General features: G+C 46.1%; 1 protein-coding gene across 4 annotated transcripts in view; it reads right to left on the reverse strand.

Moving 5' to 3' along the window:
• Window positions 1–23,699, reverse strand: part of PROSER2 (proline and serine rich 2) — a 43,451-nt gene extending 19,752 nt beyond the window's left edge. Inside the window, exons 1-3 of one of the 4 annotated variants that reach the window (XM_088844187.1) lie at window positions 23,559–23,672; window positions 9,922–10,087; window positions 3,744–4,023 (exon numbers count right to left, since the gene is read on the reverse strand). In XM_088844187.1, coding sequence (XP_088700313.1) covers window positions 3,744–3,881 — 138 coding nt within the window. In that variant the 5' untranslated portion in view covers window positions 3,882–4,023; window positions 9,922–10,087; window positions 23,559–23,672. Of the gene's footprint in view, window positions 1–3,743; window positions 4,024–9,921; window positions 10,088–23,558 lie in introns of those variants that run through there. The other 3 variants (XM_055427561.2, XM_055427568.2, XM_088844188.1) reach the window with 3 other exon arrangements.
• Between the last annotated feature and the right edge of the window lie 3,019 nt (window positions 23,700–26,718).

Below are 26,718 nucleotides of genomic sequence, written 5' to 3' on the forward strand. Positions count from 1 at the left end.
ACCTGGGGCTAACAGGGCACGTGGAGAAGCTGGTACCAGCAATCAGGAAGCACCGGGTAGACACTGGGCATTTCATCTCTAGTAACCCTGGAGGAAGAATCACTATCCCTCTCAGCCCCCCCACCCCTTTTTGAACTGATGGAGAAAGTGATTAAGTAGCTATTCCAGCTTACAAAGGGAGGCAAATTTAACTTGAACCCAGGCATGTCTCCAATATCCTGTGTTTATTACGATTCTGAGCTGCTTTTCAGGCTACTGAGTAGCATCAGTAAAGACGAAAGCGACTGGAAAAATGCATACAAATTTCTGGGAGGGCTTAAGAGGAATTATAAACACCTTGGGGAATGGCCTTCTGATCTATGTATGCTTGGCTCCACTGTAGAACCTACGTCCCCCAGCACAGAGGCCCACAAACGCCCTCCAGCACAGGCAGCTCAGAGCTGTAAGGCTGTGCTCACCCTGCTCACCTTGATCCCCTGGGGTTTACAAATGTAAGAGATCTATAGTCTTTCTCGTCTTTGAACCGAAAGTTATTTCTAATATTTTACCATAAATACATCTATGATAAAAGTTTCACAATAAACCATTTCACCCTGTGACTGTGGAGCTGAAACTTAACAGACCTCCTTTCAAAGAAGAGCTTTGGTCTCTGAAGATGACTTCCTGGGTCTGACGTCCTGACAGAGTCAGCATCACACACGTTCTCCAAATCTGACAGATGAGGGTATGAAAGCTCCCACCTGCCTAGATGGACACTCCATGAAGAGCTTTATTTACATGGTGGTCTCTTACAAACTCCCCAAGTTCATTTCACAGTTTGGCTTCTTCTGATTCAAACATAGCTGCTCTGGTGACGCTGGTCCCTCTGAAAGGCTCTGTTCCTTTTCTCCTACACCTTCGTGGCTGAGAGTGTGATGCGCCCTGGGGATGAAGGACTCATCCCCCACCTGTTGGGCCTGCTGCTGGTAGGCGGCCCTCAGCTGGCAGTCCCCTTGGGAACTGTCCTGTCAAGGTCGTGCCTCCCTCCAGGGGTGTCCCCACCCAGGGCTGATGGCTGAGTAGTGGGCATCCAGGCTCCATGCTCGGCCCACTGAGAGACAGCTGGAGGGCCTCCCCGCACCAGGGCTTCCTGAGGATAAGCTGAGGCCTTCGCTGGGCCTGCCTCACAGCTTCTCTCTCTGCCCAATTCCCGCTTCCTCTTCCTTTCAGATGCTGAGCCCAGGAACGGGCCTAAGAAGTTTCCTGCATTGTTATCTCCATCTCAGAATCCACTGCCGGGGGAGCAAACCTGCAGCCTATTCTGTCAGGATGGACCACAGCCACCAGAGTGCAGGCTCCACCAGCATCCTCACCTCTGAGAACATGTTTCAGTGTCTGAACAAAGGGAGAAATCACACGCGGATTCCCCAAGTGGCGCCAGTGGTAAAGAACCCGCCTGCCAGTGCGGGAGACATAAGAGAAATGAGCTCGATCTCTGGGTCAGAATGATTCTCTGGAGAAGGGCATGGCAACCCACTCCAGTGTTCTTGCCTGGAGAATCCCATGGACAGAGGAGCCTGGTGGGCTACAGTCCGGGGGCTTGCAAAGAATCGGACACGACTGAAGCAGCTTAGCACACATGCACGCAAAAAATCACACACATAGAAGAGGCAGAAAGTGTCCTCCATGGAAAGGTTTGCAGAGCTCCCTCAAGTCCTGTCTGTCTTTGACTGTGTGAGTGTGAGCCACCACAGAGGATGTGGTGCGAGGGGGCGTTACGCCTCATGTGAAGAAGGGACCCCGCAGGACTACAACAGAGATGGAAAAGTAGCAACTCGCCAGCCCCAAATTCAGAGCACTTGACACACCTGGGGTCATGGTCTCTCCCAGGAGGAGACAGAGGGGATTATTTTGACTTTCTAGCAAACGAGGCCATGGAACAAAGGATGCTTAGAGACCTGCCTCAAGTTCAACAAGACAATGAATGTGAAAGACACAAAAATAATTCAAACACTGACATAATATACACTACACCTATTTCCTCAGAGAAAGGGGTCATCTGACGACCATCCACAACTTTATCCTCTGCCCCAAGCTCACAGGGCAGCCCTTCAGACTGTGTTCCTCAGTTAGCCACACCACGTTCACATCAGAGCAGGACTGTTTCCGAGTTGTGCTTTGGAGGACAGATTCCACCAACGACTGGAGTATTAATCTGTATGTCTTCTCTACCTAGTCTTTCAACGTGTCTTTTTAAAAAACAAGTTGTCTGTTTCTGGCTGTGCTGGGTCTTCGTGGCTGCGTGGCCTTTCTCTGGTTGTGGTGAGCAGAGGCTACTCTTCCTTTTGGTGCCCGGCCTTCCCACTGAGGTGGTTTCTCTTGTTCCGAAGCACAGGTCTAGGGCGCGTGGGCTTCACTAGTTGCTTAGCTGCCCCGCAGCATGTGGGTGTCTTCCCGGACCAGGGATTGAACCTGTGTCCCCCGCATTGGCAGGGGGATTCTCTACCACTGGGCCACCAGGGAAGTCTCAATATGTCTTTTAACATATACATTTTTTAAATTAAAAAAGTAGTCCCAAATTCTCCATACTTAAGGATTGATAGGTTCTCAGATATTCAGAGAGTAATTTGTAACATATTTTTCCTTTGGTGAATCAATCAAATAAAATTTATTACATACTTACCAGGGTGGTTGAAAAAAAGAAAATAGGCAAGTAGGAGTCATAAGATTCTATTATTACTATTAACTGCCCTCTGTTTTGTTTTTTTTTATGCTCAGCATGAAAAGTGAAAGTGTTAGTCACTTAGTTGTATCTGACTCTTTGTGAATCCATGAACTGTAGCCCACCAGCTCCTTAGTCCATGGGATTCTCCAGGGATTATCCAAGAATACTTGAATGGGTAGCCATTCCCTTCTCCAGGGTATCTTCCCAACCCAGCGATCAAACCCAGGTCTCCTGCATTGCAGGCAGATTCTTTACCATCTGAACCACCAGGTAAGCCCCTATGTTTAGCATGAAAGTGAAAGTACTAGTCGCTCAGTTGTGTCCAACTCTTTTTGACCCCAAGGACTGTAGCCCACCAGGCTCCTCTGTCCATGGAATTCTCCAGGCAAGGATACTTCAGTGGGTGTGTTTGGCACAGTTGAGGTTAATTTCAGGGCTCCATGTATCTGAAGGAAATTCATGCTCCCATTAGAAGACAGGCTGAGATGAACAATGGACCATTATTATTAAGATTCAAGATGAACTTTCTCCTGTCCCTCCCTCTATGAATATGAAGGTCTCCATCCCTAACCCTGAGGGGTGGGGAGGGCCAAAAGGTCATCTCTTGACTTTAAAGATTTTTTTCTTTTTTTTTTTTCACTCAAGTGGCCAAAGCTTGTTGATGCTCATGTAAAGGTCTGAGAGAAAGGGATATGGAAGCATTTATACTTGTAAAGGAGTTAGACATCTGTTTTAAAGTGAATTTGATTTCTCTTGTGAGGTGTTGCCCATCTTCCAGTCACTGGACCGTAAAGGCAGGTATCTGAGCTGGACTGGTGGCCGCCTTCAGGTACGGTGTGTTCTGGGTTGCAGCAGCCAATTCTCTGCTCTGCATGTGTGCAAAACTTAAGATGATTAACATCAAAATGCCACTTTAGAGAGAAAATGTTCCAAAACATCAGGCCAGTTACCCCAAAAGGATGCTGTAACATACCCCTGAGAGGGGGGCAAAGTCAGCCCTCATTCAAGCATACAGAGCGCCAGAGAAACAGTCACTCACCAGAGTGAGGCTTCTGGAACAAGAGCTGCTGGTCCGACTCTCCAAACTGCTCCCTCTGCTCAGGTCACCGAGCCTGCAGCCGGGCAATGAATCAGGGTCCATCTCCCAAGAGTCTGACTTTCGGTGATGGACAGGCATCCCCACAGGAACCCCAGCCGCTGGCTCACTCACAGGAAGTGGGTAAGGGGCCAGTGTCCCATGCCCGGGTGGTGGTCACCCCTGGAGGAGTACGCACAAGGTGACAAGGGTTAGTCAGCGCAGATGGTGAAGGCCTCGCCCCCTGCAAGACACATGGGCATTGAGAGTTAAAGTCAGCTGGTCTACAGCCTCCACCGTTAAGACAAGTACGAGCCCCCAGTGTCAACTTGTTTGGTGATGCTCATTTCCAGTTCTCCTTTATCTCCTTCTTCATTATGAAGATGTAAGGATTATTTTTATTGAAGTATAGTTGACTTACAATGTTGTAATTTCTGCTGTACAGCAAAGTGATTCAGTGTATATATATATATATACACACACACACGCTTGTTTACATTCTTTTCTATTACATTTTTATCACAGGATATTGAATATAGTTCCCTATGCTAAACAGTATGATCTTGTTAGCCATCTTAGACAATAGCTTGCATTTGCTAATTCCAAACTCTCAGTCCTCCCCTCCCCTGCCCCTCCCCCTTGGCAACCACAGGTCTGTCCTCCACGTCAGTGACTCTGTTGCTATTTTGTAGATAAGTTTGTATGTAGATTCCACATACAGGTGATATCATATGATATTTGTCTTTCCCTGTCTTACTTTACTTAGTATGAAATCTTGAGGTCCATCCATGTTCCTGAAAATGGCATTATTTTATTCTTTCTTTATGGCTGAATAGTAATAAGATTTTTTTTTTTCCTGGCTGCACAGCATGTGGGATCTTCATGAACCTGGGCCCATGGCAGTGAAAGCACCGAGTTCTAACCACTGGAGTGTCAGGGAATTCTCATAGTAAGAATTATTTTTAAGGAAAGATGGGTGTACTAAAAATTATTTTGGTGCTGAAAATTTGATGAAATCATATTCTGGCACCGTCCTCTGCTCTCTGGGTCTATATTTCCATGCTCTGCACTCTCCATCACGTTCAGGTTCTGGCTTCCCTGTGCTGCTCATAAATTCTAGCCTTTTCGGTCTCAGACACCACAACATTATGGTTCCTTTCCAGCCTCATTACAGTTCAGAGTTTAGGGGGAGTGACAAGACCTAATGAATTGCTAACAGAAGACTGATACTTGGGAGATCCTAGACTCTTTGGAGGCCACGATGCTACTGCAATTTCTACATAAGATGCTAAAGGCCCCATCAGTTAGTTAATACTGTCAGGAAGCTCACGTTTTCACTTTCAGGGACAAAGACACTGAAACTGTCCCCGCCCCCCACCCAAGCCCCTTAGTCTCGTACAGTCCTCTGGCTGTTCCAGCAGGAAATTCAGTTCAGCCCCTGAACAATAGACAGTTGAGTTAAACAAAACTGTCTAGAAGACCAAAGAAGCCTAGCGGGGAATACGGGAAGACGCCGCCTGTATGTTACCTGTGACCTGAGGTTACAGCAAATGACAACACGGGTGTGCTTCCCTCCCTAGACTGAAGGCGCCGCTGGAAGGCCTTACAAGCCCCTGAAGATTCCTGAGGGGGCCATGAGCTAAAACAGCCCTAGGTACTATCTGGGTTGCGTACAGGCACTAGTGTGCCCATTACTTCTCTTCTTTCTTTGGCTGCAGTACCTGGGATCTTCTGTCTTCATTGTGGCATCTTTAGCTGTGGCATGGGAACTCTTAGTTGCGTCATGTGGGATCTAGTTCCCCGACCAGCGATTGAACCTGGGCCCCCCGGCGTTGCCAGCACGGTCTCAGCCACTGGACCACCAGGGAAGTCTCAAAGCACGTATCATTCTCAGAGAAAACTTAATCAGTATTGAACGCCGTTAGGTGGACCTTGTCATTTAAGACATCCAGAGTTACTGCGCAATCTCAGAGAAATCCTGAGACATTAGAACAAATTAAAAAAGAAATTATTCTTCACCCCCATTTCTCTTTATTTCCCAGGTCAATCAGCACTAGTTAAATGACAATTTAGGAGTGAGGCTAGGGAGCAGAAAATTCTTACAAAAGGGTATATACCCTTTTGTAAGTTGCTGTTATGCCAAATGGTTAAAAAAAAAAAGACTTGAGAAAATGTTAAAAGTTTTGTAACCTAACAATAAGAAAGCCTAAACAAATAAGTTTTAAAAAAGAAGAAAAAGCCTAAACAAATAATAAGAAAGCCTGAACTGTCCACACAGCCAATAAAATGCGATTGAGAAATTCAGGTATAGGTGGTGAAACTCCCAAGAGTATCACTCTAATGAATTAAGTGCCTGCTGTGAGTTGAGCATGCATACACTTACACACTGAGTGTGTGAATGGCAGTGGTCAGTGACAGAGCTAGGTGAAGGCAGACAGAGGCATCACAGCTGCTTCCTGGGGTCACGTGGGAAGTGGGACAGGAATCCTTAGATTCCTTCTGCCCTGCAGATTCCTACCCCCTGACTCAGCACCGCCTCATCCTGAACTAAGTCATCTCGGCTCAGAGAAAGGGGGGCGGGCAGTGAGGCGGCCCCTCAACAGCGAGAGGAAAGGCAGGAAATGAGGTACTGATTCACCTCCAGTGAGGGACCCGGGGGCCATGTGCTGGGTGGGACAGAACCTGGCTTGTCCTGCCAAGTCCCTCAGCAGACTTGGCTCGGGGTCTGCGCAGAGTGCAGCACGTGGGGCGGGGGCAGTAACTGACCACACCATCTGAGAGCAGGCCTTTCTCCTGTGCTTCTTGGATTGATGCAGGAGGTGTGGGTTAAATCCCTGGGTCGGGAATATCCCATGGAGGAGGAAATGGCAACCCACTCCAGTATTCTTGCTTGGAGAATCCCATGAGCAGAGGAGCCAGGTGGGCTACAGTCCATGGGATTGCAAAAAGTCGGACATGACTGAGCACTCATGCACACCGGCAGTTTAAAAGTTATTCTGATACTGTAAAACTGCAGTGCTTAGACTTCTACAAACGATTCCCTTGAAAGACGATGAGGAAACTAATCAGAATTCTCCAGAAGCCAGAGGTTGTGGGGGAGAAAGCGGAAACCTTGGCTCAATACCCTTCACAAGCTCACACAGTCAATCTTCTTTCATCTCTTAAGGAATCAAGAACCAGGGGCTGCTCCTGGTCCTCATTCTCCAGGAGCCAAAAATATAGAATTCCCCAGGAGAGCCACGGAGGCGGATGGATTTCTGAGCGGGAGGAGGACGGGTCTGCCCCGTCAAGGGGACAGCCAGAGATAAAGAAGCAGGAGCAGACCCATCTGACAGAGTGACCAGAAGCTGAGGGTCGGTGAGGTCACGACCGCCTCACAATGTCTCATCTCCTTGCCCAATCAAGGGCTCACGTTTTATGGCTGCAAACATGCGCATCATACAAAGGGAAACCAGGGCTGGGAAGGGGCCCCAGAGATGAAAACCAACTTCTCCCCGGGAAGCAGAGCAGGAGGCGTCACAGGTTAACACCATGGAGGGAGCCACAAGCTGTGTGTGCACGTTCTCTGTTTATTCGTTAGGCTTCCTGTGTTTGTTTCTCAGCATATACTAGGAATATCCTTTTCTGGTGAGGTCCAGTATATCGGGACAAGGTTGCCAGTGATTCACTGTCTTGGTAAATCTCCATGTGCTGAGTGCGGCCAGTCGTGGCCCTCGGAGCTGACAGTGCTGGTGGAGCTGACGGGGCTGTGGCTGGTGAGGCCAGTGCACGTCCAGCAAGTGCGTGGGAGCCAGAGAGGAAGGTGGCTTCCCCACCCCCTCCCTGTATGTTCCAGAAAGACCTAGAATGGCCTGGATGGAAGGCAGCCGGCCCTCCTTCCACCATCACCCCTGTCCATCAGAGTCCCAACTGGCCACAGTCAGGTCTGCAGCACAATCCAAGGATCTGGGTCTTTCCATCATTCACCAAACCCTAGAGCTGAGTCATCTTGTCAAAGACCCATCTCAGGCACAGCGGCTTTCAGCCTCGTCACACAAACAGCCTTGGGGACATCACTGGCTCCTCCCTGTCCCGGCCACTCACAGCCAGCCAGCTGCCTGGCCCTGTTGATTCTTCCTGCACAATGTCAGCTGGTTCCACTTCCTTTCTGGGCCCCCTCCCGTGTACAGGACCACATTTTACCACAGTTGACTCTGCTCTTCACCTTTTCCACTCTTGACCATCCTGCTGGATTAATCTTGAAACACCACTGTGATGTCACCTTTCTCCTAAAAGCAATCACCCACCCTCACCGCCAGTCTGCAGAATCAAAGTTCGTCCTACCCATCGGGCTTCCCTGGTGGGTAAAGAATCTGGCTGCAATGCAGGAGACCCGGATTCAATCCCTGGGTTGGGAAGATCTTCTGGAGAAGGGAATGGCTACCCATTCCAGTATTCTTGCCTGGAGAATTCCATGGGCAGAGGAGTCTGGTGGGCTACGCAAAGAGTCGGACACAACTGAATCGATTTAGCACGCACGCCTACCCATCACTCCTTGCTTCCCTTTGCAATCCAACTTCCTTTCTAATCTCAGCATATTCTTCTGATGTTTACCATTCTCCTACTTCACAAGGAGCAGATTCCAGGTACTAGAAAAAAACAGGCAGGGGAATAAGAAGCACCTCCTCCTCAGGGGAACTTGATCAAGGTATTGGTCCTTAATCTAGCAACGGGTCAGACCCAGACCTACTGAATATATCTTCGGGGGTAACACCTGAGCGTGTGCATTTTTATCAAGTTCCACAAGTAATTCTGCCACGTGGTGCCAACTGTAACGGAGGACGGACGCATCACTGCGTTCAGCGCCATGACACGGCACACGGGAAGGCGCCCACACTCCCTGGGAGGGCTCAGGGACTTTCAGAAATGCCAGCGCTAAGAGATGTTTGAGATTTCAGGAGACTGCTAATTAAGCAAACCGTGCTGGGCATTTGAAACAGAGAGTAAGCAAAGCTATGGAAACACATGGCTTGTTTGAAAAGTGGTGAGTGGTTGAGGTGAAGCGCGGAACTGGGCTAAAGCACAACGCCGAATGAGCTGGAAAAGGGAGGAAGTGCAAACAGATGTATGAGGAGTAGACCTGAGCAAAGCAGGGCATGAATTTTGTTTTAATTAAAAAAATATTAAAAAAAATTTTGGGGGATCTTCATTGCGGTGCCCGGGCTTTTTGCCGCACACACAGGCTTCTCCAGTGTGGCACTTGGGCTTAGCTGGCCCATGGCATGTGGGATGTTAGTTCTTCAACCAGATTTCCTAGAGATTTCAGGAATAATGACTTATCAGATCATTTTATTGCCTGGGAGACTCTGAAAGGCCCAGTGTCTCAGGAGGTGATATAGGACAGATGAGTTTGGATTTAATGAGAGAAGCAGAGGAGACACCCACAGTCAAGAAACCCTGGGACAGACTAGAAAGGAAACACTGAAGACAGCCTGGCTTTACTTGGAGGGAGTAACCCTGAATTTAAATTTTTCTTGGATCACAACCTAGCTCAAAATTAGCCAGGCAAAGGCTGACCAGATCCAGTTTACTAAAGAATCTAAACTGGAACAAACAGATGAGTTCCCTTCCATTCAACTACTAGGCTTTGTCCCACTGGGATGGGGGAAGGGGATCAACTTCTGAGACTTAAGATTCCCTGCAGGCAAGTTAAACGGAATCACAAGGGTGATTATTGTCTTTGCAGTTCTGAACATGAAGGGGAAAATGATCCTCCTTAACCAAGTGATGTGGAACTAATTTTGCTTAGCACGACTGTGTGACAACTCTAAAATGAGAACCGCTCCGACTCGCTGCCAAGACAAACTCTTCACAAAAGATCTGGGTTGGGTCTTGGGGCTCTGAACCCCGTGGACTGTGATCCAGGCTTAGAGACCCCAACTCCTGTCCAGACCCCACTGTGAACTGCCAGAGCCGAGGTACAGTCGGCAGAAGCACAGCCTCGGCTGGGAAAGGGGGAGAAACGAGCTCCTTAAAAACACCCCCGGCTTCCCAGGGCAGGCCGATCCATGTGCAAACCCACATCCCGCTCTTTCGTCATCTCATTCTCCACTCACAGGAACGTTGGGAAGTTTTGTTCCCAAACCTAGAAAAACAAAATTACCTTGAAGGCTATATCCTGAGAAATCCCAATATAATGATTTAGCAGCCAAGCAGCTTCCAAAAAGATAAGTTCTTCTTGAACTTCAGGGACATTAAAAATGCAGGAGCTTCACGGTGGAAACCGTTTCTGAGTCATCGTAGATCATTACCAGGTATGGGCTTTTCCTCTGGTTAAGCAGTGGGTGCAAGTAAAGATAAGAGTCGTATTACATGGAAGGTATACACTCTGAGATAAAATAATCTGGATTTACACAATAGACATTGTTAGCCTTAGTGCTGGCAGGTTTTTGGGGTTTTTTAATATTTTTATTTTGGCTGCACCAAGTCTTAGTTGCAGCACGTGGCATTTTTAGTTGTGGCCCGTGGGGTCTAGTTCCCTGACTAGGGGTCAAACCTGGACCCCCTGCACTGGGAGCACAGAGTCTTAGCTTCTGGACTAGGTTCATCCCAATGCTGGCAGTTCTTAACAATCTTCATTTATCCTAACATGCTCTGAGTTACTCAAACAAAGATGACAGGAGTCCTATTCTATAGTTTCCTATAGTTTCCGTTTTTGTGCTCATTCCTAGTTTTACGGCTGTGATGAGAAGTAACAAAAATGAGTTTTATAATGAGAAATTACCTAGAAGGTGAAGCTGTGATTGATATCAAGACTTTTATATTGTTTTATTAGCCCAGTCCATAAACTAAAAGGAAATAGAGTCCTGATATTCTTTCTTTTCTACTATTCAACTTAATTAGGGCTTTAATAGAATTCTTAGGCTATAAATAATCATCTAATTTCTCCCCCTAGTAATTTACAGATGAACTGCACAGAAACGATCACGCTCTGGTTATCACAACACATCTGATAGTGCAACACAGCTCCATCCTGTCTCCCATTTCGTACATAAAGGACAGTCTCTGTACGCCCCTCCAACCATCCCCCAAGGCACCAAAAATGCACATTTAGACACCAACATACAGAACTGACCTGGCAGGTTGGCCAAGGTACTTTTGGGGTCCTGAAATTCATTTTCCTCCAAGTTTTATGCTCTCAAAAACTTTGTTAAAAATAAAACAAAGACTCAATACAACATTCACCAGTGAGTTGCATGGACCTAATTAACCTTTCTGAAATCCTGGATTCCTTTTGGGACCACAAGCCTGTCAAAGTTGGCAGTTTTCGTTTTCCTAACCAGTCCTGCCAAAGAGCTGACCTGCAAGAACCAGGGCTTTCAAGTGTCTCTGGAATCGGCCTAACTTTATCTCTTCAAGCCTGTTTTCCATGATACGGACTCTTTTATCAAGCCCGGTGTCCCTAGTGCTCCGAGCCACGTCTGGATTGCCTCCTGGCACTCTCCTCCTCATCTTCGGAGCCTGGCCCAGAAACGATGGCAAGCCCTGTCCCCCTCCCCCTTCTGGAGGTCACCCGTCTCCCCTCTCCACCTCTCCCCTCTCCACCTGCTCCTCCCACTGACTGCTTGGCTCCCACCACCTGCTAACCGTGCGATGCCACCTTTGTCCCTTGGACACAACTCACACATCAGATCTCATTATGTGTGTCATTCTGCTTCCTCAGTTAGACTAGACTTGCAGGCAAAGCTCCCTCTCTCTCTTTTTAAACTATAGCCCGGGACTTTGGAAATATTTGTCCCAAACTATTGACTTAGCATTCATTATATAAGCAAAATTTAGATTTTATTTTAAAATTTTTTATGGAAGTATAGTTGCTTTACAGTATTGTGTTAGCTTCAGATATATAGGATAGTGATTCAGTATTTTGTGGAAATTATATTCCATTATAGGTTATTAAGGGCTTCCTTGATAGCTCAGCTGGTAAAGAATCTGCCTGCAATGCGGGAGACCTGGATTCAATCCCTGGGTTGGGAAGATCTCCTGGAGAAGGGAATGGCTACCCACTCCAGTGTTCTGGCCTGGAGAATTCCATATAGGTTATTATAAAATCATGGCGATAATTCCCTGTGCTATACACTATATCCTATAATAGTTTGTATCTATTATTCTCATACCCCTAATTTGTCCCTGCCCCCACCTTTGATAAACACAAGGTTGTTTTCTATGTCTGTGAGTCTGTTTCCGTATTTACATGCATTTGTATTATTTTTTAGATTCCATGTATAAGCAATACATAGTATTTATCTTGTTTCACTAGGCAAAACTCTCTATGTCCATCTACATTGCTGCAAATGGCAGTATTTCATTCTTTTTTTGTGGCTGAGTAATATTATATTGTATATACATCACATCTTCTTAATGCAGTCATTCCCTGATTAGCACCTGGGTTGCTTTCATGTCTTGGCTATTGTAAATAGTACTGATATGAACACAGAATTTATATTTTAAAACTCTGAAACCATTCAGTTCAGTTCAGTTCAGTCGCTCAGTCGTGTCCAACTCTCTGCGACCCCATGAATCACAGCACGCCAGGCCTCCCTGTCCATCACCGACTCCTGGAGTTCACTCAAACTCATGTCCATCGAGGCGGTGATGCCATCCAGCCATCTCATTCTCTGTCGTCCCCGTCTCCTCCCACCCATTAGAGTATCCTTAAAATGGACCTTCGACCTAAAGGAAAAGTTAAACGTGTAAGAATCATTTCAGACACGTTCACATCATTGTTTATACCTCCATCATATTCAGAGACCAAAGCCTTGGAATTTAGGAGAAATTACTCCCAGTCAACCTAGAGATTTCAATCAAGGACAAATGTGGAACAGGAGGGGAGAACTTTAAGCACGAATGTTGATCTGTTAGAAGCTTGGCAGCAATAACCCCGGACACGCTAAGCCAGTAATGCTGCCTGATATTAACACGTGACAAGTTATCAGGATGCATGCCCCATGTGTACATCCACAGGTGTGACCAGGACCAACACGAAATCTCAAAACGGGCTGCCACAGAAGCAGACAGTGGGGGCATAATAAGTATGTAGCAGCTCTTCTTTAGTATGGGCTCTTTCTCCACGTCAAGAAAACAAAAGCCTTGAAAAGAAAAGAATGCTTCCAAAAATTCTCACTATGCAAACTAGCAAACTAAGGCTAGATCCTAGCACAGAGCATCAAAGGAAAATCTTTCTCAGGTAGAGACTGGCAGTTGCTGGGAGAGCTGGGGGCAGAGGCTTACTTCTATCTGGAGTTTTAAATCGTTGACGTGGTCAGTGGTTTAGCATCCTTTTCCTACAGTTTTGCTTTTTTTCTGAGTTGGGTATTTTCCTTACTTCTGAAAATGTCTTCTGTAAGAACTTAGGATCTTAAACTCTTAACTAGCACTCAAGAGTATTAAAGACAATTAAACACTTCAAAGCCTGGCAGTTTTACTTCTCCAGAAGAATCTCCATGCTTTCATTTAGAGTGTTGTGGTTTTTTTTTTTTTTTTTTAATTTTAAAAAAAGCTCTTACTGAAAAATGTAGAAAAACAAGGTTGGTTTCAGATCATCTCAATTGTGAATAGTCCCAACTATTAATAGGAGGCAGTAATTAATTTAGTTAAGGACATACACCACATGAAAGTCATTGATTCACCTACATGTAAGCAAACACTTTCACTCCAGAGGCCCCACCCAGGCAGGCTGGTTAACCTGCCCCAAGGGGAGCAGTCTTTCCACCCCAGTGTACTACCACTGAACAGAGGAGGCAGAAATCAGATCTTCCCAACACAAATCTTCACCAGAAAACAAATTTAACCAGATTTGAGTTTCGTTAACTAACAACAAAAAGTAATGACCTAGGAAGAAGCAAACATAAAAGAATCAACAGGAGGAAAATCTAGCTTCATCTGACGAAATGTCTGCAAAGGTAGACACTTCAATTTTTGATATTTAAGAATCCACCTGCAGTGCTGGAGACTTGGGTTCAATCCCTGGGTCAGGAAGAGCCCCCAGAGAAGGGAATGGCAACCCACTCCGGTATTCTTGCCTGGGAAATCCCATGGACAGAGGAGCCTAGCAAGTTGAAAGTCCAAGAGGTCACAAAGAGTCGCACACGACTGAGCAGCTAAACATGCCTACTGCATTTCTGGATTGTTAGACAAATTTAAAAAAAAAAAGATTGAAGGAAAAATCCCAGCTTAAGTTTTTCTTTTTTTGTTAAACAAGTTTGTGTGCTTTCTCTTTATTCAGCAAATGTTAGCAGAGCAGCCACTGTGTGCGACTCCACGGTGCTAAAACGTAGAACTTATTACTTGGATATAATAACTATGCCTTGTTGTTTTACAATGCTTTTTCTTTCTCCTGAGAAGCTCAAAAAAATTCTTGGCGGAGTTTTTCATTCCTCCTCGCAGCAAAAATAAAGCTGACCGAGAGCACGTTCATCCAGCTCTGGTATTTACAACACCTGGTGAGACCGGAAGCCAAGACCTGGTTTACATGTCTTATCTCAGGTTGAACAGATTTAAATCCAAACCGGAGGGGAGCAGAACTCCCGCAGGACCTCCTGCTAGGTCCATCCACTGCGTCCAGCTTTGAACCCCGTCTTCTCCAGTCTCTCTGCAAGCCCTGTGCCTGTATGTCCAGAGGCTTCCTCCTGCCTGCACTCTTCCTGGACAGCCCCTGCAATCCAGGAACAAAGCACTCAGCCCCCTCTCTGTAAATCCAGGCCTGTGGGCACAGGCTCCTACCCAAGTTTTAACAGAGGGGAAGAGATAAGGGGCTTTCAGGACTTTTTCAAGAAATGGGTATAACCAATATGAAATAGGCTTCCCCGGTGTCTCAGCGGTAAAAAAATCTGTCTGCAATGCAGGAGTGTGTGAAAGTTGCTCAATTGTGTCTGACTCTTTGGGACCCCATGGACTATTCAGCCCATGGAATTCTTCAGACCAGAATACTGGAGTGGGTAGCCCTTCCCTTCTCCAGGGGATCTTCCCAACCCAGAGATCAAACCCAGGTCTCCCGCATTGCAGGCGGACTCTACCAGCTGAGCCACTAGGGAAGCCCAAGAATACTGGAGTGGGTAGCCTATCCCTTCTCCAGCGGATCTTCCCAACCCAGGAATCGAACTGGGGTCTCCTGCATTGCAGGCAGATTCTTTACCCACTGAGCTATCAGGGAAGCAAAGCAGGAGACCTGGGTTCAGTCCCTGGGGAGGGAAGATCCTATGGAGACGGGAATGGCTACCCACTCCAATATTCCTGCCTGAAGAATTCCATGGACAGAGAAGCCTAACTGGCTACAGTCCATGGGATTGCAAAGAGTCTGACATGATGTAGGGATTAAACAACAACAACAAATATAAAATAGATAATCGGCAAGGACCTGCTGTATAGCACAGGGAACTATACTCAATATTTTGTAGTAACATAAGGGACAAGAATCTGAAAAAGAATAGATACATGTGTATGTAGATATAATTGAATCACTTTGTTGTCCACCTGAAACTAACAAAATACTGTAAATCAACTATTTGTGTGTGTGCCCAGTCATGTCTGACTCTTTGTAACCCCATGGACTGTAGCCCACCAGGATCCTCTGTACATGGAACTCTCCAGGTAAGAACACTGGAGTGGGTTTCCATTTCCTTCTCCAGAGGATCTTCCCAAAGCAGAGATCGAACCCTTGTTTCCTTTGTCTCCTGCCTTGGCAGATTCTTTACCACCAGCGTCACCTGAATGCTTCAGTTTAAAAAAAAAAACAACAAAAAACGGAAAGAAAACAAAGAAATGTGGACAACCAAATGTTTGTTGAAAAAACTGAAGGATTCTAATGAACAGTCAAGGTGATACTGATGTCAGCATTTCAAGGACTGCTTATCAAACTCCATGGGAAAAATCTTGGCACCTTGAATGAATCAGCACTGGAATTTGATAATTACTCAAATTACTCAAAATTTGACAAAGGCCTCTTGGCTACTGAAGCTGTCAGGTTCCCCACCGCTTTGGAAAACAAGACTGACAAGAGAATTAGTTAGGAAATACAGTCTTAAACACATTGTATTTTTATGTGAATTTTCAAGTTCTCGGACAACATTCTTCCAGAGCTTGAGAAGGGAAGGGTCAGACGTCTGGCCCACAGTTAGTGGATCAAATCACTGACGTAGGTCAGAAATAGCTGGGGCTTCCCTGTTGGCTCAGTGGTTAAGAATCCTCCTTGCAATGCAGGACACATGAGTTCAATCTCTGGTCTGGGAGGATCCCTGGTGCAGCAGAGCAACTAACCCTGTGTGCCGCAACTACTGAAGCCTACGTGCCCTAGAGCCTGAGCTCCTCAACAGAAGTGGCCACTGCGATAAGAAACCCAAGCACTGCAATGAAGAGTAGCCCCCACTTTCCGCAACTAGAGAAAACCCTGGGCAGCAAGGAAGACCCGGCACAGCCATAAATAAATAAATAAGAAAACAACACCATCAGTGAGAACCAAAATACAGTTGAATAGCCATGGTTAACCTAACGATTTTGGATCTGAATTGATAATTAACACTGTAAAAAAAGGAAAGTGTTCTTGAGATGCAGTTCTTGTTGCAGTATGGCTTTAGCACCCATTGATGTTAAAATATTTTTCCTTTTAATTAACTTATTTTTAATTGGAGGATAATTGCTTTACAATATTGTGTTGGTTTCAGCCTTACATGAACATGATCAGTCATAGGCATACACGTGTCCCCTCCCACTTGAACCTCTCCCCACCCCCCGGCCCATCCCACCCTTCTAGGTAGTCACAGAGCACAGGGTTTGAGCTCCCTGCGTCATACAGCGAATTCCCCCCGGCTGTCTAGTTTACATATGGTAGTGTGTATGTTTCACACTCTCTCTCCATCCTGCAAATTGTGTGGAAGGGATTTAAAATGGTTCTCTGGCTTATAAGAAAAATGAGCCCACAATTCCTGGCTCCTCAGAGTTCCGTAGGGGAGCCCTGGTGTAAAATGATCTTTTACATGCCTGATTGGAACTATGAGTTGTTTTTTTTTTTAAATAAATGTTTCTCCTCAGACAATACCTCTGAAATCACAACATTCATTCACAGTAAGAATGAACAGTGAGGGAAAAAAATACAACAACAGATTCACGTCGCACACACTTTACAACCTGACTGATGAAGTGAAGCTCAGCAGGAGCTCAGTCAACAAATTCACTGGTTCTCGATGAGTGTGGGGGACAAATTACACAAGGAAACAGAGGTCGGAGAGAGGTGGATTTAGGCTTTAACTTTCCACTCTAGAGGAATGCCTTTTCAGACATTTTCTGCACCAGAACTTCTGCTCAACATCAGACGTTTCCAGCGCCACCCTCTTCTCTGTACCATCTTATCTCCTTCATCTTTCTAGCCTCCCTTCCTCAACACTTGGCACCCTGCTCAACTTCAGGTTACTGCCTCAGCGTACGTACAAACCTCTCCTCCACTGCAGAACCCGGCCACTCATAACCTGTCTGTGGTTCGTGCCCCGAAACTCAAGGCTAAATTCTTCGGCATGATGAGTAAAGCCATGGCTCACCATTCGGACAAACCACTGTCCTGCCCTTGTTGGCCTGGCTCCAACATTACCTCCTAAAAGGTCAGGGTACCTCTGACCTCTGCTTCCAAAAGATGCATGGGCCTCTGAGATCGACTCCCACTTGACACTTGTATCACTCTCACTAGATCACAAGTTTCTCGAAGGCTGGGACCATATTCACTGACATCTATCTGCGTTCCCAGGTATGCCCAGCACAGAAAGAACTTGAGTGTTCATGAAAGTGCTTCGAACCCTGGGGATCTTCACAGAAAATGCCAAATGTGCCACTGTGGAAAACAGCAACTGACCAAACTCACCTGTTGAGTATACAAGAACAGAGCCATCTTTCGTCTTTCCACACAAGACAATTCCTTGAAGTGAGCTATACAAAAAGAACAATTTTACATACACTCAGAGAATTAGGTTTGTACGGGAGAGCTATGGTGAAGCATGAGAGTATCATCTCCAGTTTCAAGGTCTGAGAGAGCCAGAGAAGTCACTGAGTCCTGCCCCCAGGTTCACAGACCAGGAAACTGAGGTCCACCAAGGTAAAGTGGTAAGCCTGATGGTTATACAGCTATTTGGTGTTGAAACCTTTGGTGGAGAGAGTTAAGTACTGTTCTTTTTCCCTGTGCCAGGCTCTGTTAATTGGTTAATTAAAAAAAGAAAATTACAGCAGAAACTAACACAATGTTGTAAAGCAACTGTACTCCAAAAATAATTAATTGTAACAGTTTTTGGAACAAATGAAAAAAAGAAAGTAAAATAAAATGTAATCTGCAAACAGTTAAAACAGAAGTGTATGAGCAGTGGTAGGTTTGTATCTCCAGGGACAGTTCAGTGATCAGAACATGGCAGGTTCCCCAACAGCCTGCAAATACTGCTGAGTGAACAGACCAGGCCTCCAGATAACTAGAATAGGTAGAATATTAACTATTTCAAAGCACCAGCTGGACAACTAGTCTTCTGGGAGATGCAGCAGAAGCCAACATGAGAAAACAGAAAAAAAAAAAAAAAACGAAGCCAAACAACAGAATGAGGGTTTGAGAAGGAATACACTATACAAACCAAGTCTTATAAAAGTAAGTACTCTTGGGACTTCCCTGGTGGTTCAGTGGTTAAGAATCTGCCTTCCAATTCTGGGAGCTTGTGTTGGATCCCTGGTCAGGGAACTAAGATCCCACACACTGCAGGGCAACTAAGCCCATGCACCAGAACTAGAGAGCCTATATGCTACAACTAGGACTGACACAGTCAAATAAATAAATAGATAAATAAATATATTTTAAAAAAAACCCTACTCTTACTCGAAAGATGCTGGTGATAGAAAAGTTAATACAAAAGAGAATCAAGTCCTTGAACAGAGTTTTCTCCAAAGAAAATCTCAAAGTGTTCACTAAGTCCATGAAAAGATGCTCATCATTATTAGTCATTCGGTTCGGTTCCGTCGCTCAGTCGTGTCCAACTCTTTGCGACCCCGTGGACTGTAGCCTACCAGACTTCTCTGTCCATGGGATTCTCCAGGCAAGAATACTGGAGTGGGTTACTGTTTCCTTCTCCAGGGGATCTTCCCCACCCAGGGATCGAACCTGGGTCTCCCGCATTGGGGGCAGATGCTTTAACCTCTGAGCTATTAGTGAAATGCAAATCACACCACAATGAGACACCACTTCATGACCACTGGGGTGGCAATAAAAACAAAAACGCAGAAAACAACACGTGTTGGTAAGGATGTGGAGAAACTGGAATCCTCAAACATTGTTAGTGGGAATGTTAAATGGTGCAGCTACCGTGGAAAACAGTTTGGAAGTTCCTTGTAACTTCACTACTCGCAAACCAAAAGGTGGAAACTACCCAAATGTCCATACACTGATAATGCATAAGTAAACTATGATATATCCATTCAGTGGAATGTTACTCAGCCACAAAAAGGAATGAAGTAATGATTCATGCTATAAATGGATGGATCCTGAAAGCACTGTACGTAAAAGAAGCCAGACATACATTGTATAAGTCTACTGATATGAAATATCCCAAAAGGCAAATCCACAGAGGCAGAAAGCAGATTAGTGGCTGCCAGGGGCTGGAGCAGGGGAGGAAATAGAGCCTGACTGCTTAAGGGGTACGTATTTTCCTTCTGCGGTGATGAAAAAGTTCCGGAGCTGGATGGTGGTCATGGTCGCAAAACATTGTGGATGTACTACAGTTTGTTGAATGTCAAGTATACTGCAGTAAAGAATCTGCCTGTCAATGCAGGAGACCCAAGAGACCCAGGTTCGATCCCTGAGTGGGGAAGACCCCCTGGAGTAGGAAATGGCAACCCTCGCCAGTATTCTTGCCTGGAAAATTTCATGGACAGAGGAGCCTGGAGGGCTACAGTCCATGGAGTCAGACATGACTGGGCAACTGAGCACAAAGACACTTGAAAGAGAAATTTTAAAGCAGGAAGATGTATCAAGCAAATGTTAACAACAGCAACAATGAGAAGATCACTTCTGGCTATACTGCATCAGGGACTTCCCTCGTGGCTCAGATGGTAAGGAGTCTGCCCGCAATGCGGGAGACCCAGGTTCGATCCCTGGGTTGGGAAGATCCCCTGGAGAAGGAAATGGTAACCCACTCCAGTATTCTTGCCTGGAAAATCTCATGGATGGAGGAGCCTGGCGGGCTACAGTCCAGAGAGTCACAAAGAGTCGGACGCGACTAAGCAACTTCACTTTCTTTCTTTCTATATCACATCAGACAAAATAGACTTTAGGGCAAAAATCCTCACTAGTGATAAAAGTAACTATATGATAATAAAAATTCAATTCCTATTAGACAGTGTATGTCTAACAATATAAATTTACAGATGCATAGTTAGAAATTAAAATAGAAAGTTGTATGTACATATAGTCTCAGAATATTTTTTAGCTCAAATATAAGGCGATATCAACAAAGACCCCATTATAGTGGGATCTTTCAATACACCTCTCTCAACTATTGACATGTTAAGCACACACAAAGTTAGTGAGAAATGATGAAATTAATAAAGTTCATTTACTGGAGCAGGAAATGGCAACCCTCTCCAGTATTCTTGTTCAGAAAATTCCATGGCCAGAGAAGCCTGGCGGGCTACAGTTCATAGGGTCGCAGAGTTGGACGTGACTGAGCACAGCACACAGCACAGCATTCAGTCATTACAATTGTAGGTATTAACTAATATAAAGAGAGACATATAACAAAGAAACAAGCAACAACAAAAAAACAGATTTCAATAAAGTTCATTTAACGGATATCTGTAGACCTCTACAGAACAAAATGAAAGAAAACATGCTTCTTAAACACATATGATGTGAATGTACTTAATGTCATTGATCTGCACACTCTAAAATGATAAATTCGCTGTTCCATGTTTTTCACTACCAAAGAGAGAGAGAGAGAGCCAAGTCTCGAGTGGTAGGTGTTTGGAAACACCCAGTCTAAAGACGCAAGTTTGTATGGAACAACCACATCACTATTCAATAAGGCAGCATGTTCTGCCCTGCACATTTCTTTACCTTGGATCCAGACTGCACAGATTATAAACCTAGCACCTACTTCCTCAAAACACGACTCAAGATTTAACGCTGCAGGTTTGGGAGGGGGCAACAGCATTGCTGAGAAGTGCAGCTTCAGGGTGTTTCTCCACAGAGGCTGCTACGGGGGTGGCTCGGTCCTGACGCCACTGTGCGATGTGAGCAGAAGCTGAACCCACTCAGATTCAAGAGAATAAGGCTGCAGGTCCCCAGGGGTAGAGCTGCCCAGCCTGGCGTCCTGAGGACATGCAGGCAGCAGTGAAGCCACCAACAACACTGCCAGAGAGGGGGCAGCAGAAACTGAAAGGAAAAGCCGCCCTCTGCCAGCGAAGGCTCAGGTTCTGGGATGCTCCTAGGATGTCCCGGTACCATTGGCAGCCGTCCACAACTGAGCGGGGAAGATGCACTTGAACTTTTGTTCCAGAGGATGCCCTGTTCTCAGCTCTGCTCCACCCAAGCCTTTCCCCTCTCTCCCCCAGGCTTCAAGGCTCAGCTCTATCTCTTGTAGTTATTTGAGATGATCTTGACAATCAACACAGGGTGCCAACCACAGGCTCCTAAGGTGTCTGAGAACTTTGGAACCAGGGCCAGGTGTATCTTCAGCTCCCAATGAAGGCTTCACTCTATCTGGTTTTAATCAGTTTGGGTCGAGTGGCTGTTATCTAGGTGCGTTGGTGTGTCCCATGACTAGTTCAGCACTCAGCACATTGTAAGTGGTCCGACAAGCTTGCAAATATTGCTGAATTAATTTATGATCACCCAGTGTATTAGTCGCTCAGTTGTGTCTGACTCTGAGACTCTATGGACTGTAGCCTGCCAGGCTCCTCTGTCCATGGGATTTCCCAGGCAAGAATACTAGAGTGGGCAGCCATTGGCTTCTCCAGGGTATCTTCCCAACCCAGGGATCGAACTCGGGTCTCCTGCATTGCAGGCAGAGATTCTTTACCCTCTGAGCCACCAGGGAAGTCCCATGAACGCCCAGGGCCTGCACTAAAACAAGCAAATCCTGCCCACCGCCTCAGAGAGTCAACATGGAGCCAAACACCCTCATATTTTCTTAAAATCACCTTTCGTCTTTCCAGACTTCTCTAAATAATCTGATTTTGGCTTTCTGGTTTCTACTAAAAGAGAAAATGTGTTACTTTTAAATTATCAGCATCCAATATCTTACCCTCTCCCAAATGTAAAAAAACCTCTTAAGTGCTGTTATCAAGGCATATACCCAGTCCCTTAAAAATGGCCATTACAGGTCTGAGCAAGAAAATACACAAGATTCCATACATACACTGTCAAGTTTGGCAAGAGAGATTTTTGACAACTTCCACCCTTCCCACCCAATCCCAAGTAAATAGGGCATTTGTTTGTATTTCCACATTGGTCTCATAAACCAAAATACCTCCTCCACCTAGAAAAACAATCTAACATTCAGACACTGAGCTTTGAGGGCAGACTTTTTTCAGTGCATGCTAGAGCAGTAAGCATCTTTAATAAACTTAGGTTCTTCTGTGACCTTACACTTATATCTGATTTGGTGTTTCTATAACTTCCAAATATACAGAGTAAAAAAAAGAAAAGTAGTTCTCAATGAAAATTAGAGCCAGAGGAACCTTCTTCCTACAGTCTCCAGCAACAGACCTGAATGTTCTACTGTATTTAGCAGGGGGAAAGGCACAAAAATCATTTTCCTTTGCTGTGAGTTTTCGTTTTGCACCAAGTACATCCTGGCAAAGAGTTAAATGTTTTCTGAGGTTAGTTCCTGCGGTTAAAAAAAAAAAAAAAGGCTAGATGCTTAAATTTAGACTCCGTAAAACAATACTGGGAAACTTTCAAAGCCTTGGAGAAATACTGGAGTTTGTTTTATTGACTTTTGTTAAATTGCACCACATCAGCCACAAAGTCTTCTCTTTTTTAATCCCTCGCGCCCCGGCTCAGGGGCAGTTCCTACATGTTTCCCGCGTGACTCAGTTACCTGTTGGGGGTCAGGGGCTGGGGAGCAGGGGTGGGGATGGAAACCCACTGGTCATTGCGCAGGACCCAAGTTTAACAGGTGGCTTCGGCCACCTCCTGCCAATATGAGACTCTAGCCGTCCTGCCTGCGGCGGAAGGGACACAGTGCCCCGGGAGTTGGACAGCCGCTGCGGCTCTTCCGAGGAGGGCAGTGGGGCCAGGGCAGGAGTGTTGGGACAACCCCGGACCGCTCTGCGAGCAAAGCAAGAAACGTGCCACTGGCCACCGTGCGCCCCCCCGCCAGGACAGCCTTGGAGTCAGAAAGCCACGCGTCCTCCCCACCGACCCCGAGCCGGGATCCCGAGGGAGGTCCCGAGTTTTCTGGGTGAGAGGCCACCGGGCCGACGACAGCCCCTCGGATGGCGCCAGAGTCCTTCCTGACTTCCAAGGGACGAGATGCGAAAGAACCGGAGAACGCGCTTTAGAAGAGATCCCTGCCAGGACCGCACCGGCAGCGACACGCGGGAAGCGCAAGCCGCTGGTTCACTAGGAAAGGGGGTCGCCCTTCCCCTTGGGACCCCACCGAACCCCGACTTCCAGCGATCGGCTCCAAACGCCGCCTGGTTTACTGTCCTGCGGGGCGAAGGGATCCGCTGCCAGGACGCCTCCCGATCTCCCACCGTGTCCCGGATAAAGAAGTCCGCACTCACCTGGCAGGAGCGCCCTCCCCGGGGACTGCCGGAGCCCACCCTGACGGCGGACCGGGAGCCCAGCGCCCGCGCCGCCGCTCGCCCGTCTGCTCGCGCGCACCTCGCGGACCATCCCGGGCCGCCCCGCCGCGCGCGCTCTTGCGAGCCCTCTGCCGCGCGCTCCCGGCGGGGAGCTCGCTTCCGCGCACACCCGGGTGCGCGCTCTGCGCCGCTCCGCCACGCGTGCTCGTACGCGCTCCCACCCGGGTCTTGGCTGTCCAGCTCCCCAAACTCACAGGGCGCGTGCCCGGGACATTTAAAGGGACCAGTCCCCGCGCCGGTGCTGCCAGGCAGCCGCCTCCCACAGGGGTCGTTGGTGTCGTTTCCAGGCTTAAATTGGTCCGATCTGAGTGAACCCCCAGCCCCATCTCTGAATTACACAGAAGAAACATCAGTTCAGTTCAGCCGCTCAGTCGTGTCCGACTCTTTGCGACCCCATGAATCACAGCACGCCAGGCCTCTCTGTACATCACCAACTCCCGGAGTTCATTCAAACTCATGTCCATTGAGTCGGTGATGCCATCCAGCCATCTCATTCTCTGTCGTCCCCTTCTCCTCCTGCCCCCAATCCTTCCCAGCATCAGAGTCTTTTCTAGTGAGTCAACTAGTCGCATGAGGTGGCCAAAGTATTGCAGTTTCAGCTTCAGTCCTTCCCATGAACACCCAGGATTGATCTCCTTTAGAATGGACTGGTTGGATCTCCTTGCAGTCCAAGGGACTCTCAAGAGTCTTCTCCAGCACCACAGTTCAGAAGCATCAATTCTTCGGCGATCAGCTTTCTTCACAGTCCAACTCTCACATCCATACATGACCACGGGAAAAACCATAGCCTTGACCAGACGGACCTTTGTTGGCAAAGTAATGTCTCTGCTTTTTAATATACTATCTAGGTTGGTCATAACTTTCCTTCCAAGGAGTAAGCGTCTTTTAATTTCATGGCTGCAATCATCATCCGCAGTGATTTGGGAGCCCCAAAAAATAAAGTCTGACACTGTTTCCACTGTTTCCCCATCTATTTCCCATGAAGTGATGGGACCAGATGCCATGATCTTTGTTTTCTGAATGTTGAGCTTCAAGCCAACCTTTTCACTCTCCTCTTTCACTTTCATCAAGAAGCTTTTGAGTTCCTCTTCACTTTCTGCTATAAGGGTGGTGTCATCTGCATATCTGAGGTTATTGATATTTCTCCCAGCAATCTTGATTCCAGCTTGTGCTTCTTCCAGCCCAGCATTCCTCATGATGTACTCTGCATGTAAGTTAAATAAGCAGGGTGACAATATACAACCTTGACGTACTCCTTTTCCTATTTGAAACCAGTCTGTTGTTCCATGTCCAGTTTTGACTGTTGCTTCCTGACCTGCATACAGGTTTCTCAAGAGGCAGGTCAGGTGGTCTGGTATTCCCATCTCTTTCAGAATTTTCCACAGTTTATTGTGATCCACACAGTCAAAGGCTTTGGCATAGTCAATGAAGCAGAAATAGATGGTTTTCTGGAACTCTCTTGCTTTATATGGTCCAGCGGATGTTGGCAATTTGATCTCTGGTGCCTCTGCCTTTTCTAAAACCTGCTTGAACATCTGGGAATTCATGGTTCACATATTGCTGAAGCCTGCCTTGGAGAATTTTGAGCATGACTTTACTAGCGTGTGAGATGAGTGCAATTGTGCGGTAGTTTGAGCATTCTTTGGCATTGCCTTTCTTTGGGATTGGAATGAAGACTGACCTTTTCCAGTCCTGTGGCCACTGCTGAGTTTTCCAAATTTGCTGGCATATTGAGTGCAGCACTTTCACAGCATCATCTTTCAAAATTTGAAATAGCTCAACTGGAATTCCATCACCTCCACTAGCCAGACATCTTGGAATGTGAAGTCAAGTGGGCCTTAGAAAGCATCACTATGAACACCTCCTAGTGGAGGTGATGGAATTCCAGAAGAAACATAGGGATTTGCATCTGAAAGTCTGAATGAAACGAAACATTTTTTTCCTCCTCCTATAGTCCGCTTTAAGAGGTTATTTTGACACACATAGTTTCATTAAATCCTTAGAACAGCTGCCTCATTTCTCATCCCCATTTTACAGAGGAGGAAAACGGAGTTTCAGAGAGGCAAAGAAACGCGTCCAAGAGGTTTTGACCCCATTGCTCGGTGCCGTTTCTCCTTTATCACCGCGGAAATGTCCGCTGAGGTTATTAGCTGGTTGTGGAAGACTTTTGTAGGTTGGTGGAAGTGAAATTAATGTTGATGGAAGTTAATAGGGTGGGACAACTCTGTATGAAGGGAGAGAGCAAGAGTTATGGGGTTTTATTAATTGCAGGGTTTGATATATACTCAAATGGCAGATACGATAAAAACTCGTATTGCAGAGTGCTGTTTGTGCTTATCCCCATTTTACTGAAAGCTAAGGAAGGAAGTGGTTGACGGCAAAGGATGACTGAGTCACTGGCGACACTTAGGGCTGAGCCTTAATTCCTTAGTCCTGATATCATTTCTTTGCCCTTCCCAGGAGGAGGTACCTGATTAAAGGGAAGAAAACTTTTTCACTAATAACACATTGGCTTCATCTAATTCCCTGCATCTTTAATTAATGTTTACAAACACTTTAATCTACCTCACTTACTACTTAATTAGGCAAGTATTATTACCCCCTCTTTCTGAACCAAATCCAGAAGAGACTTAAATCCTTAATCCTCCTTAAATAATGCACCTAAGCTTTCTGTCCATGTTCTTTTTATTTCCTCTTTTGTACCATATTGTTAAACATTAATATATTTATCATGAATTGGCTTAGTAAAAAAAATATTAAATAGCCACGGGTGGGAGGTAATATAGGCAATCTCTATCTTTCATAAATTCAGATTTTAAAAAGACATTATGATAAGCGCTTCCCAGAATTTTTGTTTTCCTCTTTACTGGTTATTGTTTTTCTTAGCTTGGTTAAACTTTTATGTTGCATATGCATATCCTTAACTTAGTTATTATAAAGTACACATTATGTTGTGCATACAAATTAAATTTTACATGGTATCTTCTTCCAGGTGAAGAGGAAATATAAGGAGAAAGAAATTGAAGGATGATGGGATTAGGAAGAAAGAAAGGGAAAAGAAAAAGGCAAACAAAAAAAG

The sequence above is a fragment of the Moschus berezovskii genome, chromosome 15 (genome assembly GCF_049115385.1).
Source record: "Moschus berezovskii isolate FMDL1 chromosome 15, NW_MosBer_1.0, whole genome shotgun sequence".
Lineage (NCBI taxonomy): Eukaryota > Metazoa > Chordata > Mammalia > Artiodactyla > Moschidae > Moschus > Moschus berezovskii.